The sequence below is a fragment of the Podarcis bocagei genome (assembly GCF_964188305.1).
Source record: "Podarcis bocagei genome assembly, chromosome: 3".
Classification (NCBI taxonomy): Eukaryota; Metazoa; Chordata; class Lepidosauria; order Squamata; family Lacertidae; genus Podarcis; species Podarcis bocagei.
The window spans coordinates 80,401,724-80,423,009 of record NC_138127.1 but is presented as its reverse complement, the minus strand read 5'-3'; the positions used below and the strand labels follow the sequence as shown (position 1 = coordinate 80,423,009).

The window sequence follows — 21,286 nt, the reverse complement described above, 5'->3', positions numbered from 1 at the left end:
AATTACATTAGTCTGGTTTTACTCCATCTGTCCTGATTTGCTGTTTATAAATGGGCTTCATTCCAATATTTCTGTTGCTCTAGCTTTCTTTCTTTCTTTCTTTCTTTCTTTCTTTCTTTCTTTCTTTCTTTCTTAATATTTGTTTGCTTAGTGGTGTAGTATTTGCTTTTGTATCTGTTTTACATATGGGACTATGCAATCTCCCTTAAAAATAAAGCAAACCGCCACCCCCATCTCATTATATCCTTAGTAGTCAATTCCTGCAAATTTGATACTTGGATGGGGGGCGGGGGAAGCTGTGAATATCAAGGAAAGTTCAGATCGTCATGATATTAGCTGAGAAATGAGGTTGCAGGGTATGTAGCCAAGTAAATGTGTTGTGCTCTGGGAAATAGCTGAGGAGGACATAACAGGCCCAATACACTGGGGTCACAGCACCTTTGTCCAGCTAGGAAGCTTTGTTCTTTCAGCTGTGTCCTTTGTTTCAGCCTCATTTCTTTTCCTACGTGAACAGCTTTCACTGACATATACAAAATAAATGGACTCCAGTAGACAAGTCTGGAGGGAAGAATCTACTTCCTGCTGAAGAAACCACAGTTGCAACCACAGTTGTCAGTGGCAAGTTTTAAGCTGCATGCAAATGGTGTTCCCATGTGTAGCACTTTCTTGCATATACATGATTTGATGATATTAAGCCCTTTGGGAATAATGAAGCATTGCAGTTTGGGGTACCATAGTATATAGTGGTGAGGAAGAAGCCTGTCCTACCCTATTTGCTGCTAGCTGGCTCAGGTTCCACTGACAAGGGCTTTGCAGTGGTGCACAGAGGGACCCTGTTGTCCTGCTTACAGGTGTGTGATGTGGCAATGGTGTCCAATTTTTTTTCAAAGAGGGCCAGATTTGATGAAGTGAAGGGCCATGAGGGCCAACCAAAGTTAACCTTTTTTAAGGATTGAAGTTGTTGAGGTTTTTTTAGGATTGAAGTTGTTGAGAGTTTTTTTTAGGATTTTACCCCAGGAAGTAAACCGCCATGGGGGCCAGATTAAACCGACTGGCGGGCAAGATTAGGCCCCTGAAACAGATTTTGGACACGCTTGCTTAATGGCTGCCATAATGTTTGGTATTTAGCAAGTTACACAGTACAGTGGTACCTCGGGTTAAGTACTTAATTCGTTCTGGAGGTCTGTACTTAACCTGAAACTGTTCTTAACCTGAGGCACCACTTTAGCTAATGGGGCCTCCTGCTGCTGCCGCATTGCCGGAGCCCGATTTCTGTTCTTATCCTGAAGCAAAGTTCTTAATCTGAAGCCCTATTTCTGGGTTAGCGGAGTCTGTAACCTGAAGCGTATGTAACCCGAGGTACCACTGTAATGTCTTGCCTTAGTCCTAGCTCCCTAAAGTTATCCAGAACCTCCCAACGGTTCCCAACACTGGTTTTGGTGGATTGCTTCTGTGTAAATCAAACTTCATCTTTTTTAGAATATATTCACAAATTATTTGGAGGCTTTTGTAGATACAGTACCTTTAAGTAAACATGAGTTTATCATCTATAACTGCTAGAACAGACGTGACTGGTATTCAGTGTGAAGGCTTTCACTTTGTGATCTTTCTGGCTTTTAGCAGTGGAGGTTTTCAGGTGGGTTCTTCGGTGCAGCACCTCTAAACTAAGTGACCATATCCAACGATGAAAAGTTGTTTTTGAGTAGGTATATTATCTGAAGATTTTAGTGAGGTGAAAGCTCACTTCTCCATGGGAAAGACCATGCTTTTGATACTTAATATCACCAAGATATCAGAATGACAGTGTTACTGTATTTTACTGACAGTTACTTAAAGCCTGTCTTCACATAGAATATTTGAATTACATATCAGTACGCTTATTTTGCCTTTTGAGTAACTTTAAGGGTATGAATAAGGAGACTTCCAGTTTGTGCTGTACTAGCATTGAGCAGCCTGCCAAAGAGATCCTCATTTTATTCTCCTGTCCTCCTACACAATAAAACAAGCTTAAGTTTTTCCAAATTAGGAAATTTCATGACTCACACACTTTCACTGTATAAGCAGCAATCGCTGTTCCCAGTTCCCACATCCTTGCAGACAATAAGGGACAAAATAGTTCTCCCCTTTATTTAAAGAGGAAGACAATCCTTTTGGGCGGTGGGTTGTGGTGTTGTTTTTGGAATTAAAACAGACTCACTCTCTCACTCACTCTCTCTCACACACACGGTGTTTTAAACCAAATTTAATTCTCTTATAGTGGCATTCCAAATCATGATCCCAGTCTGACACCTTTAATTTAGCAGGAGTTATTCAGGTCTTCAATATTTTTTTTTGAAAAATCAAGCTCTTTCCATTGCATCATACCAAATGTATATTTTGACTGAGTGCCTTTTATCTGATGAACTTCCTGAATTCCCTTCTTGCTTGGGTGAAACTTGTCAGACATCACTTTATTAGGTCGTTTATTCTGTGCTATAAACTGTCTGATGACTTAGGTTGAATATGAAATTACCTCAGCTGCAGTTGCCTTAGAGCACAATCCTATACATGTCTACTCAAAAATAAGTCTACTTATTTCAGTGGGCTTACTACCAGGAAACTTGAAATTGGATTGTAGCCATAGTGTCTGTGTTTTCACATACTAGATGCAAAGGATAGAAATCTATTTTGTAATTGCACTTTTAAGTGGCAAAATTGACATGTTTAAGTTAATACTAGCTTTGTGAATGAAAGTGTAACACAAGAATGGGATGCCACTGAGAGAGCTGCTATTTTGCAGGTGGTGATTTTGACCATAACAGACAACAGTCAACTGTGTTTCTCCATGTGTCCCAACCCTCTGAAACAGTTTGGGGTGTGAGCAAAAGGGCCACAGTATGGGAGCAAGGAAGGGAGAATCTCATTGCATGATCAAAATCTATTCCACACATAGATGGGCACAGTTGAAATGATTGTTGCCCATTATGGTTGAAATCCTCACCTGCAAAATCTACTTGTATGACATTGGATATAATACAGTATTTATATTAATCTTATACTTGTAACTGATAAGAACAGCCAGAAAAACAGGACTTCGAAGACATGGAGTGTACTATGTTTTGAGTATTAACCGTCAAAATATATTTTACATTGTGATCAAAGTGTGGTGTAGTGGTTAAGAGCGGTAGTCTCGTAATCTGGGGAACCGGGTTCGCGTCTCCGCTCCTCCACCTGCAGCTGCTGGGTGACCTTGGGCCAGTCACACTTCTCTGAAGTCTCTCAGCCCCACTCACCTCACAGAGTGTTTGTTGTGGGGGAGGAAGGGAAAGGAGAATGTTAGCCGCTTTGAGACTCCTGAAGGGGAGTGAAAGGCGGGATATCAAATCCAAACTCTTCTTCTTCTTCTTCTTCATCTTTTAGTAAATGATAAATGAAGATTGTCTGACTTACTGGGCAGTACACACATAGTGGTTGGTATTCTGTTGTGTCCATCTACAAATGGAGCAAACTTCTGCTTGTGCACGCAATAGGACTCCCATTCCTCCTCTTTACAGTCCTCCCTGAGGACTGCAGGAGGAGCAGAGAAAGAAGAAGTAACATTATGCAATCGGAAGTCCACTTTCAAGATGGTGGATATCATACCAGGAGTAGATTGTGGTAATGTCCTCTTTCCCCAACCTCCCCCCTCCTGAGTGTGCATTCCCCCCATAGATCTTAACTACTGTTTAAGCACTGCAACAGTACAGTCGTCCCTTGGTTTTCGAGCAGCTTTGTTCTCGAACATTTTGGCTCCTGAATGCCGCAAACCCGGAAGTGACTGTTCTGGTTTGTGAACTATTTTTGGAAGCCAAACGTCCGACGGGGCTTCTGCAACTTCCAGTTGGCTGCAGGAGCTTCCTGCAGCCAATCAGTAGCCATGCTTTGGTGCCTGAACATTTTGGAAGTTGAACGGAATCCATTCCAAAAGGTACGACTGTAATGAAATTATATGTGGTTAAAGTTAACCTTGTAACCAGGCTTTGTTTAGTCTGATTTTAAATCATGGGTAGCAGAGGACCTGGAGCTGAGTTTCCTCAATCTCATTTTTTTAGCCCAGGGCAATCAAAATAGGATTCCCCATGTACCATTGTATGATGCCTATATATCTTTGGTCAGTGTTATTCTGTCTGTCTGAGAAGTCAAAAACAAAAAAGCATGGTCTTTTTAATTATTGTGTTTTACATAAAGCAGAAGGCTTTCACTTTGACAAGTTTTATTTATATTCTTCCAGGAAACTGTTACTTGAATAATCTCTGGCTTTGTACTCAGCAAGCAAAAAGCATGGTTCTACATGACTGCTTTTGCATACCTACTCTCTCCAAAACAAATCTAATCTTGAATGTCTTGCAAATGAGGACATGGGGTTCACTAGGACAAATCTGGCAGCAGAATCAAAACTCTGGTATTTCTTTCATTTTACTGAGATCTTAGCTGCCAAAACATTAGTATAGCAGCTGTACTAATGAATAGCATTAGTAATTGGGGTGGGGTGGGGAGTGTTTGGTTTTGATATGGAATGCTAGAACACATAACTTAGATCAGTGGTCTTCAACTTAGTAAAAATCCAGGGCTCACCTTTAACCTAAACATTTCTTATTTTTCCATTTCTTATTTTTTTTTAACCATATATTTATGTGGTGGTAGGATAATTCCATAGTGACCAACATAACCTTTACAATCTTTTTTACATAATATTTTTCTTTTAGCGAATATTATTTGATTTCCATTTACCTTTTTTGGTTTTTTGTTAACTGGGTTGATCTTCCCTGCAAAAATATTCAAGAAGTATGCCACTGAGAGTTTAAACAACTTTCTTTTTATTGTTTTAACAGACATGACAAACACTAAAGTTTTGCAACCTCAAGTATTTATCTGAAACTTAGACAATTCTATCCTCTGAAACCATGAATATTTTTTCTGTCTGCAGCAATATACATATACAGCTAATGTTTCATAGATGAGTGTCAAAATTACGTAAACTGTGGGTAAGCTGGGTTTTCTGGCAAATTAATTGTGACCAATGTAACGTGAAAATTCATTAATAGGCACAAATAACTACCTCCAAAGCAAGACCCTGTGCATATTGCACTTTACTCTGTATTCACAAATTACAGATCAGCACCAAGTCCATATGTGAAGTTGTAATGCCAACAGGAATTTACACTTGGCTATAGCAACACTCCAATTATTCTCCCCCCAAAAGGTTGAGAAATTGGCTAACAATTTCTCAACCTTTGCAGTAACTGAGTTGCCAGCTGTTTAGGTTTCCATACTTTCTGGCAGGATTACCCTTAGGGACATCATTCTGTCAAACAAAAAGACAGAATGAAATATATATTCATACATTTTGAAATATATGAGAAATTTATTTACACTTTATGTTCAAGACTCTTCAATCTTTAACAGGGTTGTATTGTTATCCAGAGGCAGATTTATGGCCAATGTGCAGAATTAGGGCACTGTGCTGCTGAGGGTCCCCCAATTTAGTAGTGTACATTGTTACCTGAGAGGATACCTTTGAAACATGACTACCAATAATGAATTGCTATTGTTGAATTCTAGTGTTTCAGTTAGTTGCATTGTTTCCAGTCTTCATTTCTCCTACTCTCCAATTAAAATCAGTGAAGTCTGGTCCCTTGGGCAATCTGGACTTAAATCCTACCAAGTGAAATGTCAAACAATTAAAAATCTCAAAGCCATACTCTTCCCTTGTCCTACAATCCTTCCAAAATCCATTTTAATTTAGAGAGACTCTGGGAGACATTTCTTTCAACTGGCCAATCAGTTTCCTGGTAGAAAAACAGTGTGATAGTAAATCTGTATATTAATGGAGCTGCTGACTCTTAGCCCTGGTTGTACAGGTTTCACCTCCTTACTGTTGTCACATTGTCAGTCCAGCCACATTAGCAGGTATACTTTCCCGTTAGACCCAGGAGCCGATACATCTGTTCTGAGTAAATTCAGAGCTGTTTGCTTAGAAGCCACACCTACACAGAAGTAAAGCTCAGACCCCAGCTCCTTTGATTAGCCTTGCATCTTTCCCTGTTTGCGTGAATGAGCTCCACTAGATATTAAAATGACTGTATAAAAGGTCTTTTGACCTTTTCTCTCCCCTTCTCCAGTGTCTCTGCTAAAAGAAATGGATAAGTTTAATGTGAACGATCAATACACAAACTATATATTGTACTCCGTAGGATTAGTTGTCGCTATCGAGCCCTTTCTACCTGACGAAAGCTTCATAGATTGCCTCTTCCAACAGGAGATTGATAATATATATTTCTCCATGTGACAAGGTGCAACATGTTACATTTGGTTGTATGGTAAGCTCAAATGCATAGAATGTGTGCGCTTGCCCTGCCAAAGGTGTGAAGGAAGTACCATGCAAATAGTTGATTTGCATAAGCACAGAGCAAATACCATATGGAATGCTGCCATGGGAAGCATTAACAAGTAGCCTCAATAAGTGGACTATGGCATACAAAGGCAGCATAAGAAAAGACAGACAATTGAATAAGTCTGGCAGGGAGCATGCTTTCTTGTGCAAATAGAGGTTTCTGTGCTGTTTCAGAAATTTATTTTAGGTGGTGAATTAGCCAGATATATTTCTGCATTAAACTTTCTATACCACCTTTCCAAAACAATTCTCCCAAGGCAATTCAGAAACTAATTAAAGCAATTTAAAAAATAAAATAAAGAAAAAACCCCTGAGAGGAGCAGTGTGTACATAGAGGCAAAGATGCAACAGAAAGCCTGCACAGCCAATAGTTTGGAGCTAAGAAGCAGGATGCTGTAAAGGTTAAGGCAGAAGAAGCAAAAAAACCTGAAGTAAAGCTTGGACTTGGTCCAGAAGATCTCAAAGCCCAGGGAGTGTCAAGGGAGCAGGGTCTTCGCAAGCTGGGTATAATAATAATAATAATAATAATAATAATAATAATAATAATAATAATAATAATAATAATTTATTATTTATACCCCGCCCATCTGGCTGGGCCTCCCCAGCCACTCTGGGCGGCTTCCATAGAAACCAAAAATACACTAAAATATCACATGTTAAAAACTTCCCTGAACAGGGCTGCCTTAAGATGTCTTCTGAATGTCAGGTAGTTGTTTATCGCTTTGACATCTGCTGGAAGGGCGTTCCACAGGGCGGGCGCCACTACCGAGAAGGCCCTCTGCCTGGTTCCCTGTAGCTTTGCTTCTCGCAATGAGGGAACTGCCAGAAGGCCCTCGGCGCTGGACCTCAGCGTCCGGGCAGAACGATGGGGGTGGAGACGCTCCTTCAGGTATACTGGACCGAGGCCGTTTAGGGCTTTAAAGGTCAGCACCAACACTTTGAATTGTGCTCGGAAACGTACTGGGTATGCTAGGTTCACGCCATTTGAAAGATTTAAAGGATGGAACGAGCCTGTTGAATTGAACCTACAAACAAACTGGCAGCCTAAAGAACATGTAACACTGGCCATACCATTTTGCACAGCTGTTGCTTCCAGACAGTCTTGAAGGACAACACCCAGACAAGAAATGACTGTGATTGATCTGCATGCTTTCTAAGGAATTATTAAACATTGCCAAGGTCTTAGATTTCCAGATGCAGCTGGCCTATTAGATGCAGCTGATAAACATTGCACCTGACCTCATCTGCACTTAAGCTTCCAGGTCAATCATTCAATTATCCCGGGGAGAAAGACAATGAGCCTGAGCTTGTTCCTAATCTCACATTTGGATTCTACCCTAGGGGCAAAGTAGTGGTTGAGCAGGTCTTCCAGATACCCATCTTAACCAATTTCTTGTTTCTACAGCTTTTTTTGGGGGTTAACTTATAATGCTCAAAACTATGCAGTACTTGCTAAAAAGGAAATGCTGGAGCATTGTAGTATACCTTTTTAGTTACTGATGTGAAGATAGTAACACATAACCTCAAAAAAATGCTGAAGGAATTGGTGGTTCTTCTGTAATGGGCAATTTATGCTCTCATAATCCATGTGATGGCAAATGGCAGGTCCTCTGTTTCAATATCCACACAGGAAAGATGTGAGCTAGAATTCCAGAGGAGGGGCAGACTTTGGTCTTTCAAATTTCAGCGGTGCCCTGTGCAAGGCCAAAATTCTGCACCTTGCATTACCCTAAATCCACCTCTGGCCAGAGTACAAGCTTTTAAACATGAAATATGTTTTGTAAAATATACGTGTCCTCATAGTATTCCATTTGGAAAACTTGAATTATTGGACTGGGTTGGTAAGTACAGTTTTCTTTCTCAGATTTTGATTGCGAAGGATAAATGTGGAATTTACTTCCCTGGGTAGGAGAGACGACCAACAGAAGTCCAACAAAATAAGTGGCTGTTAGTTACTGGTACAAAGTAATGGATTTGATACCCTATAATGTTTCAAGCTCTTGCTGTCCTTCAAGATGAACCTCAAGGTGAATCAGTCCATTAAGCCCAGAGATGTAAGTGCTTGCAAAGATTAGGTTTCTCATCCTCAAACATTACCAGTCATATTTCTTTTTACTGGTACATTATAAAACTTATTTGAGTATCTTTCTCAATACATAACAGTAAATTACTAATTTTAAAACAACTTCTCCATAGGGCTACAATTGGAGATTGTAATCTGACCCCCTTTGACTTTTCTTTATCTAACATTTCTTGCTCAAATGCAAGCTTAGATAATTATTGTGTGCCTTTCACAGTCCAAGAATTAAAACACACACACACGAACACAAAACTGATGAATGAATTACGACATCAGCAACACCTCTTCTGTAGGCTAAAGCAAATTAAATCTTATCTAGAGTTAACACAATACTTGAATGCCTCCAAAAGATTAAGTATAAAATAAAATGACCAAGAGCTCAGGGCAACCCCTTAATCTTTTTATGCTGGACTTAAATTTTCGTTGCTGTCAAAGCCAAGCTCAGTATAAACTGTTCATTTCCTGAAAGAACAGTCACACAGCACTAAAGGGTTGTAAGATATTGGGGGGGGGAATGTGCCTCATACATTTATCTAGTTGGTAACGTAACAGGTATGGATAACATCCTCCATTTACCTTTGCCCATAAATACAAAATATTTGAACCCCCGTTTCATATGGCCAATGGCATTGCAGATAAAAGCTGTAAAATATTTCCTGAAGGCATGACAGTGAGAGCTAGAGATATAATGACAAATAAGCCACATTTGTGAAATTTGTATCCCATCGCTTGAAACAAAGCTTGTCTCTTTTCCCCATCCCTTTCTTTTGAGCAGCTGTTTTCCTCTACTAGGGTGAAGTAGAGGATATGGCATTCCAGTATGGTTTAGGCAATGATCCATGTATTTTGGGAGGTGGGAGGGAAATCAAATGGGGGCGGCGATGGGTGGGAGGGAAATCAATCCAGAAAGTTATGTTAAGTGAGCCGGACTTCAGAAAGCCATAATATGCAAAAGAGATCGGTTTAGCTACTTCAGTTCTTCTGCTTTCCTGCTTCTATCTCTGTGGACAAGCACTTCAGATGCCGAGTGCACATTTCTGCAGCTCAGAATATAAGAAAGCCTTATGAGAGAGAACTGGCTACCCTCAAGTTCTTATATTTATTTTATTTATTTATAAAAATATTTATATACCACTGTATCATAAAATTATTTCACAATGGTTTACAACAGCATGCTGTACTATAGGCCTGGACAATGTGTCAATACATCACCGAGGACTGGTATCGGGGCTAAAGCGCGATGGCAGCTTCACCCGACGGTCTATCGCAAGTAAAACCACCACCACTCCTGAGTTGCTCTGCCACCAGAGCCCAGCGCGCTGAAGGAGAAACAAGCTGCAGCTGGGCGCTGGTGACAGAGGGACTCAGGAAGAGTGGCGATTTCACTCACAGTGTGAGAGCCAGTGTGGTGTAGTGGTTAAGAGCAGTGGACTTGTAATCTGGTGAACCGGGTTCGCTTCTCCACTCCTCCACATGCAGCTGCTGGGTGACCTTGGGCTAGTCACACTTCTTTGAAGTCTCTCAGCCTCACTCACCTCACAGAGTGTTTGTTGTGGGGGAGGAAAGGAAAAGGAGATTGTTAGCCGCTTTGAGACTCCTTAGGGTAGTGATAAAGCGGGATATCAAATCCAAACTCCTCCTCCTCCTCTTCTTCTTCTTCTTCTTCTTCTTCTTCTTCTTCTTCTTCTTCTTCACCACAATATACCCCCAGGTGAAACCGCCACCATGCTCTGGCCATCATATAACTGAGGGAGGAACATTGGCCATGCCAAGGCTGTGGTGGATAATAATGTACCGTGTATAATTGTACAGAATTCTGTCACTTGTTTATTCATTTATTTAACAAATTTGCATGCTATCCTTCATAGAATCATAGAATCATAGAATCATAGAGTTGGAAGAGACCACAAGGGCCATCGAGTCCAACCCCCTGCCAAGCAGGAAACACCATCAGAGCACTCCTGACATATGGTTGTCAAGCCTCTGCTTAAAGACCTCCAAAGAAGGAGACTCCATCACACTCCTTGGCATCAAATTCCACTGTCGAACAGCTCTTACTGTCAGGAAGTTCTTCCTAATGTTTAGGTGGAATCTTCTTTCTTGTAGTTTGGATCCATTGCTCCGTGTCCGCTTCTCTGGAGCAGCAGAAAACAACCTTCATTATAAACATTTTCAGGGTAGTTTGTGTCAGTAAAACAGAACAAATAAAACCTACAAGAACATTGCAGAATGAAAAAGCTGATTAGACTACCACCGTTGTTAAGTCTGTGGGGACTAAAAGGTCTTTGTCTACCACCAAAACGATACCAAAGTGGATACCAGGCAACTCTCCCTGGAGGGGAGAGAGTTGCCTAAATGGGAAATGAGAACAATTTCCCTCCCATCCTTTAGGAAATCTTCCCAGTCTATGATTCTCATGAAAGCTGATGCACACATTCACAAAAGATCCTGTCCTGGTATCACTAGTTCCAAATTACTTAAAAGACCACCTATCTTCTTAAGTTGGTGGCATTTTTATTTTTTTGCATTTACATTATTTCTTGTAAATAACTGGATATGATTAGTGATATAAAATTCCTATACTAAAAAAAAGTTGCATTACTTTTTTTTCTTAAGCGATGAAGCTTTAGGAAAACCAAATCTATTTTTACTCACTTGGGGCTGTAGGCAGGCTGTTGTTAACCACAGCATGGCCTTGGAAAATACCTTGTAACTGATGTGGCTCCTGCATGTACTTTGCAATTACTTTAAGGTTACCAGATTTTTTTTCAATAAATCCAGGGACACTTTTCAACTTCATTAGGAATGATAGGATTTTGTGTGGGGACTGATTTGTAAATCCGGGGACTGTCCCTGGGAAACGGGGACATCTGGTAACCTTAAATTACCGTATTTTTCGCTCTATAACACGCACCTGACCATAACACGCACATAGTTTTTAGAGGAGGAAAACAAGAAAAAAATATTCTAAACGAAACAGTGGATGTATGATTTTTGTGGTTCATGCTGTGGCCACAGACGTGATCTGATGGTGAGTTTGGGGTAGCCCAATGCAAAAATCCTGAGGATCCATGTGGATCCATGCTTTGTAACCATGTTTTTGCGCCATTGCAGCCCCATGAAACAGTGGGTGTGTGTGTGTGTTTTGGTGCAGGCTGTAGCCATGCATATGCTATATGATCTGATGGTGAACTTGGGGTGACCCAGTGCAAAAATCCTGAGGATCCATGTGGATCCGTGCTTTGTAACCACATTTTAAGTGGGGAGGGAAGGAAAAGTATTAAAGGGAGAAGGAACACGCGTGGGGTGGGTGGAGAAGGATGTGGCTAATAATGCAGGAGAGGGGTCTAAGGGGACAAGGAACACGTGTGGGGTGGGTGGAGAAGGATGTGGCTAATGATGCAGGAGAGGGGTCTAAGGGGACAAGGAACACGCGTGGGGTGGGTGGAGAAGGATGTGGCTAATAATGCAGGAGAGGGGTCTAAGGGGACAAGGAACACGCGTGGGGTGGGTGGAGAAGGATGTGGCTAATGATGCAGGAGAGGGGTCTAAGGGGACAAGGAACACGCGTGGGGTGGGTGGAGAAGGATGTGGCTAATAATGCAGGAGAGGGGTCTAAGGGGACAAGGAACACGCGTGGGGTGGGTGGAGAAGGATGTGGCTAATGATGCAGGAGAGGGGTCTAAGGGGACAAGGAACACGCGTGGGGTGGGTGGAGAAGGATGTGGCTAATAATGCAGGAGAGGGGACAAGGAACACGCGTGGGGTGGGTGGAGAAGGATGTGGCTAATAATGCAGGAGAGGGGTCTAAGGGGACAAGGAACACGCGTGGGGTGGGTGGAGGAGGATGTGGCTAATAATGCAGGAGAGGGGTCTAAGGGGACAAGGAACACGCGTGGGGTGGGTGGAGAAGGATGCGGCTAATGATGAAGGAGAGGGGTCTAAGGGGAAAAGGAGCTCGCGTGGGGTGGGTAGAGAAGGAGCTTTTCGGAGAGCTGAGCGGGGAGGGGGGAGGGAAAGAGCACTGTTGCTTTAAAGGAGCCAACCGGACAGCAGCCACTTACAGCAGTGTAAGCAGCTCCTTTCCTCTCCCGCTTTCCTCCTTCTCTCCCTCTTTGCTGCTTTACGCAGCTAATGGCAAATCCCCTGCAACCCAAGTCCTGCTCAGCGGATCAGCTGAGACGCTGGGAGAGTTGTAATTTCCCCCTCTCCCTCATCCCGTGCCCTCCTGTCCCCAGCAGCCTTTTAAAAAACTTTTTTACTGATTTTCACTGCGCTCGTGGCTCAGAGCCCTCCTGTGCCTGCCGTCCCTCTGCAGCCTCATTGCTCCGTTTAGAGAGCGCACGGACCTTTGCTAGCTGAGGCTGCAGCAGCTGTTGCTGGCTACGCGGCGCTTTTTCCGGCTCGCTATGGCTCCCGTCTGTCCCTCCTCGCGTGTAAGTGGCTGCTGCCCGCTTTGCTGGCATGGCTCTCCTTCCCTCCCTCCTCCTCAGCTCCTCCCCCTCCTCCTGGCTGTAAAGCAAGCAAAGCTAGAGCCGTGCAAAGCCCTGCAAGCGGCTCCTTTGCTTGATTGACGGCAGCCATGGCTCCGGTCGAGTGCATTCGCTCCGTAACACGCACAGGCATTTTCCCTTACTTTCTAGGAGCAAAAAAGTGCGTGTTATGGAGCGAAAATTACGGTACTTGTCCTTTTCCAGTGCATTTGTTATACTGTATGGTTACCACTGATAGTTGTATTTATGTCTGTTTAGTTGGAAAAAAGATTAGGGGAAAATACAATCGATTTTATAACTTTTAAGGATTGCTAAAATATTTAAAAGCCCTAATATATTTATAGTTAGGGGCTTGTGAAAATTGCTTGGTAATGTTCAGCTGTTTTGCTGTTTGTTTGTTTGCTTGCTTGCTTGCTTTCCCCCTCATTGGGCCAGTCTGTGACTTCCTGAGTTTGCAAAAAGGGTCCAAGGAGTATTACATTGAAATTAAGAAAGTGGCTCACTTCCCAGCTGCAATTGAAAGAACAAAGGTCAAATTTTAAATAAAGCAAAAGTTAATGAGTAAAATTATTTACTTGAATTAGCAATGGACATGCAGTACATTGATACATCATGGAACCAAGGAAGGGACTAGAGGGAAGTCAATTTGTTTTGTTTTGGTTTTGTATTGTTGTTGTTATTATTTTTTGTTATCTTTGGGAAATTAATAAATTGTTATTTAAAAAGATAGAATTTTCTTGAATTGATTGCACTGTTCAGTTTTGTACATTTCAAATGTAGGCCAAGTATGAAAGCAGACAGAAAACTTAGGGTTGTAGTCAACTAAGAACTACTTAGAACAGAACCATTGAACTTAATTAACCTATGTTAGTCATTTCCACTTACTTCAGTGAGTCTACTCAGGGTAGAACTAGCATTGCATACCACTCTAAGATCGAAATCTTTGTGATTGAAATCATCTATAGAGCATTTTTGCTGGTTTGTTCACACTCGCAACTACGGTATATTGTGAGGTGGGTCTTCCTGTTCCCATTTAACGTTTGTTTTATAATTCATTAATCCTAAATACATTAATATTGCTCTGTTGTTTACTCTTATAGCACACATCTGTCGATGGATATACTGAGCCCCATGTCCAGCCCACAAAATCAAGTAGCAGACAAAACATACCCCGTTGCAGAAACTCAATCACGTCTACAAATGAAGACCATCCTCACATTGGGAATTACCGCTTACTAAAAACAATAGGAAAAGGAAATTTTGCTAAAGTGAAGCTGGCTAGACATGTTCTTACTGGTAGAGAGGTAAGCTGTTTGTCTTTTTTTCCTTGGTAACAGTAGCCTGTGTTGCCTTATTCACACTTGTCTGTCTGCAATGAACATGCTTATTCTCTAGCTCTGTGATTGAATATGTAACAGGCTTTTCTTAGAGCCGAATGAGACATCAGGGCAGCAGACGAGTGGGCAGAATTATGTGTACTACTAAATCTCTTTGAAGAGGTAGGTTTGGAATTGAGATATTTTAAGATACAACAAGAGCATTTGAAGAGTAGGATTCCCCCGAAACAGCTGTCTTTCTTGCGGTGGGATGGTAAGATTGGAAGTAAACCCCACCAAAAGAAAAAAGTTTTCTAAATGCTTTTTAAAAAAACTTCTCTTCCCCATCCATGCTGCCTTGAACCCCCTATTTTATAGGAGATCAGAAGGTCCTGGGGTTGGATACTGTTCCTGTCCCATCTAGTTGTGCCCTGATCAAAAGATAAACCATATTTGTGTGGAGACAAGAGTGGACAAGGGTTTGGAGTGGAGATCTTCTCTGAAAGCTCTAACTTTACTTATAGAAATGAAAATGTTTAGTTGAAATTCAAAATATTCTGAAATCTCTTAATTTCCCTGCTTCCAAATGCTAATAATAGAAAAAGGGAAATCACCACCTGTGGCCATAGGAAGCGATTCTTCCCTGCCCCATTCCTCTGCTGCTGGCTGGAATACAACACTGATTGCAGATTACTGACATTGCCAGCACAAGAAACCTCTGTAAATAGATTGTATTGGACAGAGTGGATAGAACAAATTGCTCTGAGAACATTTAATGTGGATGGGCCTGTGTATGCAGTACAATCAGGTTGACTTCTTCCAAATACCCATAGTTTTCGCTCTATAAGACACACTTTTTTGCTCCATAAGATGCACCCAGTTTTTAGAGGAGGGAAGCAAGGGGGAAAATACAGAAGGCGCAAGGGAGAAAGATCCCCCTCCGTGCTGGCTCCTGGCTGCTCTCATGCAAGTCACAGAGCCCCTCAGACAGAGGGAACTCTAAAGAGTTTTCTAAAGCCCCCCGCCTCGTCTCTCCCCACCCCCTCGCGCGGGCACCACCATTAGGATGCTTGCACGGGTGGTGTGCCATGCCCCTGCTGCTCCAGGAACCAAAGTTCCCAGCTCCACCGCTGCCAGGGACCACACATTCGTTCCATAAGATGCACAAACATTTCCCCTTACTTTTTAGAAGGGAAAAGTGCCTCTTATGGAGCGAAATATACAGTAATACCAAACATCGCCTGACACCGTGAAGCCCCTAAACATGTTGATAGGCCCACTATTTTCTTGGAATTGTCAGTGTTTCAAGGAGCTTAATTTCATTGTTTTTGTCTGACTGTTTGCTAGTGTTCTGTGTAAAATACTGCTTGTATTTTAAACTTTAAAAACTGTAAACCTCTACACCAGCGGTTCTCAACCTGTGGGTCCCCAGATGTTGTTGGACTACAACTCCCATCATCCCTGAGCTCTGGCCTTGCTAGCTAGGGGTGATGGGAGTTGTAGTTCAACAACATCTGCGGACCTACAGGTTGAGAAAGGCTGTTCTACACTGACTTCATTTGTTTGCAATGCTAAGCTGTGATCTAGAGTTAGGTGAACAAGATTCAAGCTTATGCTCACCCCTCCTCTGTTTCAATTGCTTTTGCTTTCATTTGCGATTATCCACAGTTGCATGTGATTAGTTAACCACAGTTTAGTGCAACATCTGAACCCTAAATTGTATTTAACTGGTGTCATTAAATAAACCAGCTTTCTAAGCCACAGTTTGAGCTTTGCTGTGTTTGCATGTAACACTAAGCCAAACTATAGCTTAGTGAAAACAGCTGAACTCTCGGGGAAGAGGTTGCAGCCACTCTTGGTCCTTTTAGAATTTAGTGTGTTCCTTGAACGCAGAACTTGTGGGTTAAGTTCCCACCTGCTTAAGGACCAGGCAGGATCAAAGTGCATGCAGACTCTTCTCTGGTAGCCAATGCATTCATGAAGTCCCAGTAGTTTGCCTACTTATGACGTGCAAACCAGGCCATTGGCTTATTTCAGTAAACCATAGTTAAGATTAATCACAGTTTATCTTGGTTCAGAAGTAACACTAAGCTGCAGTTAGCTAAAAACAAGCTAAAGTTTCTCATCTCCTTGAAACAGAACAAGAGGGGAACAGAAGGTAAATGTGCCACTAAACTATAGCTTAGTGCTGTGTCCAAAGAAAGCCAGTGTCTGCCTAAAAACACTCACCTGTTGGTACCTTCAAAAGAGTGATTTCTTTATATCCCTAGGTTGCTGTGAAAATAATAGACAAAACCCAACTAAATCCTACCAGCCTACAAAAGGTAAGATGCTTCTTTGAAAAGGTTAAATATGTTGTCACTTCAATAAATTGGCCATGTGATTTAAAAATAAAAATATTTTTATTCTTCCTCATAAAGAAATACTACTGTTTTTGCCTTTACAGGACAATTGAACTGCTCTGAAGTTTTTATGCACTGAATCCTTGGTCAGTTAGTTACATTGAGATAGAGAGATGCCTTCCGTTCCAGATGTGAGGAGGGGGCCACACTAACATGACCTTCCTTCTGAAATATTTGAAGCATGTCCTATGCAGTGGAGCTGATCCATATGTCTAGTTGGTGCACCCAAAAGCTTTCTGTGTGGAGCAGCCGTAAAACACATACAATTTTAAGCAGCCTCCAAAGTAGCTCCCATATTAGCCCAGGTTCAGCTTTAATCAAGTCGCTCACCTCTAGTCCCATGTAGGAACTGCCTGAGGTGATGCTGGTGCATATTTTCTTGGCATAAGTGAACTGAAATTCCTGAAATAAATAAGTTACATTTCTTACTTCTTTAGCCAACCAAGATCTCGTAATGGATTTGGGCAGTATTGTATGCTGAAAAGAAGAATTAAGTCCCACTGAGATCTAGAACTCCAAAATATCGGTAGTTATACTTCTATAGATTTGGAGTGATGTCACTTTCTTGAAGAAAAGTGTCCTGTGGGTTGAAGAAAAGTATGTTATAGGTTTAAACATTTTGTGAAGTATATTCGTTTTAACCTTTCCTGATTTTTTTTTATTTTTTTTTTATAAATTTATTACGGACATTGGCCCGTCACATGACATTTTCCCACCAACATATATATACTTAAACCTCCAAATTTAAAACAGCTAAAAACTTACAAGAACCGACAAGAACCAAAGCAAAATAAGCAAAAGACCAACAACATACAATACAATAAATTTGCAACTTAAACATTGCCCTCTGCTCATAAATTAATAAAAGACATCGGTGGTGATAACACCTAGTTACATCCAAAAACATATATCATGGTTTAAAAGGGTTATCCGAGCCGCACAGGAGTCCGCTTTTCTTCTTTAGGGATAGGACGCTGATCAAGAATCTAGCAACCGTGAGTGATCTTAGGGGGTCTTCATCATTTAGTAGGTATCTCAGTTTGGCTTCATTGGAATCATCGGCGATTCCCTTTAGATATGGATCAAGAAACTTGCTCCTGGCCGATGAGTGAGAAGCACAATCAAAGATTATGTGATGCAACGATTCCGGTGCCCCACAATTACAATCACATAAGAGCGATATCTGTCCATTGGAAAATCTATTTCTCAGCACGTTCGATGGGAAGGCATTGAATCTTGCCTTTATAAAGGCATATCTATGAGCCGAAGAAGTTAAGGAATTCAAATAGTTTGGGAGCCTTAAGAGGGGTAATAAACCAAGGTTTTGAGGTGAGCAGGTACCATTACCCAACACCATTTTCTGCTGCAAGTCCATCTCCTCTAGTTTACAGGTTACTGTTCTTTTAGCTGGAACTATGTCCTGCTCTAGTAATTTAGATGGGGAGATTCCCATTGCCGTAATTTTTTCCTGAAAAATAAAGCAGTTCTTCAGATCTATTTCTCTGGATCTCCTTGCTGCAATTTTGAACATTCAGTTGCTGGTTTTAGAAACTGGTTAAGAACAATTCCCTGCCAGACTTCAAATAGTGGTAGAATTTGCAGTAAGGTTTTGGGTGTAATTTTTTTTAAAGTTTGGGCAGGTTCAAATTAGTTGAAGCCCAGAGAGTCTAAGGATTACTTACAATGGGCTAGATCCTGAGTAAATTAGTTGAACGTAGTTTTCAGTGAAACGTTAGTCATCACCTGAAGCAGACCCCCTTTATTTCAATGGGATCTTAGTGCAATTAACCTAGCCTGGTTCTAATCCAGTATCTCTATACAAGCAACTTACCACTGGTATTTCATAGACACTTATCTAAGTGTGAAACTACATCTTAAACATTTTTGAATTTTGCATTCTGCAGTTATCCTTAGAATGTGTAAAAAAACACCCTAAGTAAAATAGTTCTCTATTTTTTACAGTTGTTCCGAGAAGTACGAATAATGAAGATTTTGAACCATCCTAATATTGGTAGGGATTTGACATTTGTTTTGCTGAATCATATTAATTTTTTCCTGTGTTTACCTTTTCTTCTAACTTTGAAGAATCTCACTAGGTGACTTTTAGATTTGTGAACAAGGCCCTAATGCATATTAAAAAACATCCACATCCACATTAGAGGAAGCCTAAATACCAAGCAGGTCGCTTCAGAGGTATTGGGATCACTTGCTATCAGGACCCTACGTGCCCCCACTTCAGATGACACATCAGTACTGAAATGAAGTGGGCTGCTTCAGAGGTACTTAGACATTCTCCAAAACAAAGCAGATTGTCTGTAGTCAAGTGGACTTGTCCCAAAACTGCATAGAACTTTCCAGCCTCTGCTTAAAAAAGCCTCATCCTATCTCCTCTCAGTCTCCTCTTTTCCAGGCTAAACATATCCAACTCCCTCAAGTGTTCCTCATAAGGCTTGCTTTCCAGACCCTTGATTATCTTGGTCATCCTCCTCTGCACCCATTTCAGCTTATCAGTATCCTTCTTAAACTGTGGTGTCCAGAACTGGACACAGTCTCCCGGTGTGGTCTGCTCAAGGCAGAATAAAGTGGGACTATTGCTTCCCTTAATTGGGACAATATACTTCTGTTGATGCAGCCTAGAATAGCATTACCTTTTTTTTGCTGCATCACACTGTTGACTCACAATGTTTTACTTCTAGGAAATATGCTAGTTTATTGGAACTATGTAAATTCTCACCAAGTAGAGCCTGTGACTTGCATCATTCTCTGGTAACCTTCTGCAGGGCCAGTGACTCATCAGATTAGTTCTTTAGCCTTTCATGAAGTCCTGTTAACAGTAGAACACACTCTTAGGGATGCCCTTAAGTGATATCCTGTGTTTTCAAGCTATGATCTGACTTAATTTGGTAAGGAATTAATTTATGGCTGTAGTGTTTTGTGAAAATGGGGCACTGATTTTTATCAACATGGATTTTTAACATTGCTCTTCGTTAAATCGATACCACTTTGATAAGAAAAATTGAGGCCTGTGAATAAGAGCAGGTTTGCAAAGTGTGTAACTTTCCCTTTCTGCTTTAGTTTTCCCCACCTTTAGAGCCCCACTTTGTGATGACAATTCTTCTGGCTGAGGAAGGCAGAACAGTTTTGTTCCAGAGACAGTTATTGTTGCTGAATCGGCCAGAGGGCTTGTTGCATACAAGGTATACACATTGCTGCATACAGGGTATGCCCTTTTTTACTCCTTCAAGCTGAGTGTGTGGCCTTTCCAACATGCTTAGCTTTCGTTCACTTATTCTTAAACTATTGAACAACAATAATTTTGTTAATATATTTTATAGGCAGTGTCCTGGTTCTTAGTTGTTCTACTTTCGCATCTAGCATTTAACTTCAGCGAAAACAAAATATGGCCATTTTCTAACTGATTCTAGAGAAGTGGGTGGTTTTACTTCTACAAATTTCATCTCTAGAGCCAAACTTTGACTTGGACATCCATTAAATTTTGACGTAGATAAGAAATAACATTTTACCTGTTTTAAAATGTTCTTTACTGTTTGTGCTAAGGCATTTTGTTATCAACTTTTTATCTTGCAGTTAAATTATTTGAAGTTATTGAAACAGAGAAAACATTATACTTAGTTATGGAATATGCCAGTGGAGGTAAGCAAACATTCCATTCTACTTTTATGGGCTGATTTGAAATGTAGGAATTTGAAGATGGAAGTGGGGCTGGCATAACACCTCAGAGCTGTGATGTACTTTTGGTATCTATTGCATGACACTCCGCTGCATAAGAGACATAGTTTCCATAGGACATAGTTATCTTTTTTGTTGATGTAGGCTGCTTTATAGTCTGTGTCCTTGAAAAGGACAGCCTCGTTCTCACCTACAGCAGATGAGTTGGTAGGTCTTTGACTGGACTAAAATACTTCAGAGTGAATCTGGAGACTTTCACGATCCCCCACCCCCAGAAAAAACAACCAGAAAGTATTCCTAGCATGTAATGCAGAAGAGTTCTAGCCTAACCTATTCCCTGACAATGTTGGATTTCTATGTATAGGAATGTTTTTCGTTGAGGAATATTTCAGCATGTGACTTATTTTCTGCAGTGTGAAGTAGTCTAGTCCACACAGGTTTACTGCCTAATTTTCTGTTGTGTGAGAAGTCATCATGCATAAGCAGCTCATCAGCTCGGTTTAAATAAAGCAGTTTAGCCTAATAGGTTTGGTGTAGAAGTTTGGTGCTGATAGAAAAGAAACTCTTCTAGGAAGCCCATATTTTGAAGTTCAAGTGGTAGAAGTTCTGCTAAGAATGAATTCTTCATGCTCAGGAAAGATGAGGCTGATATCCTACACTGGATGAGAAACTGAGTTATTAATCTGCACACAGTTTGGATTGTGTTTCTCCAATAATCAGAGGATTGGATGAGGAGGACTTTATTTATTTATTTATTTATTTGTGGGTGGGCAGGCTAGTTAAAAAAGTTTCTAGGCCCAGGGGCGTAGGAAGGTGGGTGCGGCCCACCCCTGGTGTAATCCTTGACGGAATTGACAAAATGGCACGGGGGGGCACTTACCATGGGGCCTGGC

The 21,286-nt window shown here is 41.2% G+C and overlaps 1 protein-coding gene across 6 annotated transcripts in view; it reads left to right on the top strand.

The window, feature by feature from the left end:
* MARK1 (microtubule affinity regulating kinase 1) overlaps positions 1-21,286 on the top strand; it is a 77,786-nt gene that overhangs the window by 24,026 nt on the left and 32,474 nt on the right. For 4 of the 6 annotated variants that reach the window (XM_081185989.1, XM_081185987.1, XM_081185991.1 and 1 more), the window contains exons 2-5: positions 14,086-14,289; positions 16,572-16,625; positions 18,666-18,714; positions 20,292-20,357. In XM_081185989.1, coding sequence (XP_081042115.1) covers positions 14,086-14,289; positions 16,572-16,625; positions 18,666-18,714; positions 20,292-20,357 — 373 coding nt within the window. Of the gene's footprint in view, positions 1-14,085; positions 14,290-16,571; positions 16,626-18,665; positions 18,715-19,778; positions 19,901-20,291; positions 20,359-21,286 lie in introns of those variants that run through there. The other 2 variants (XR_014005782.1, XM_081185990.1) reach the window with 2 other exon arrangements.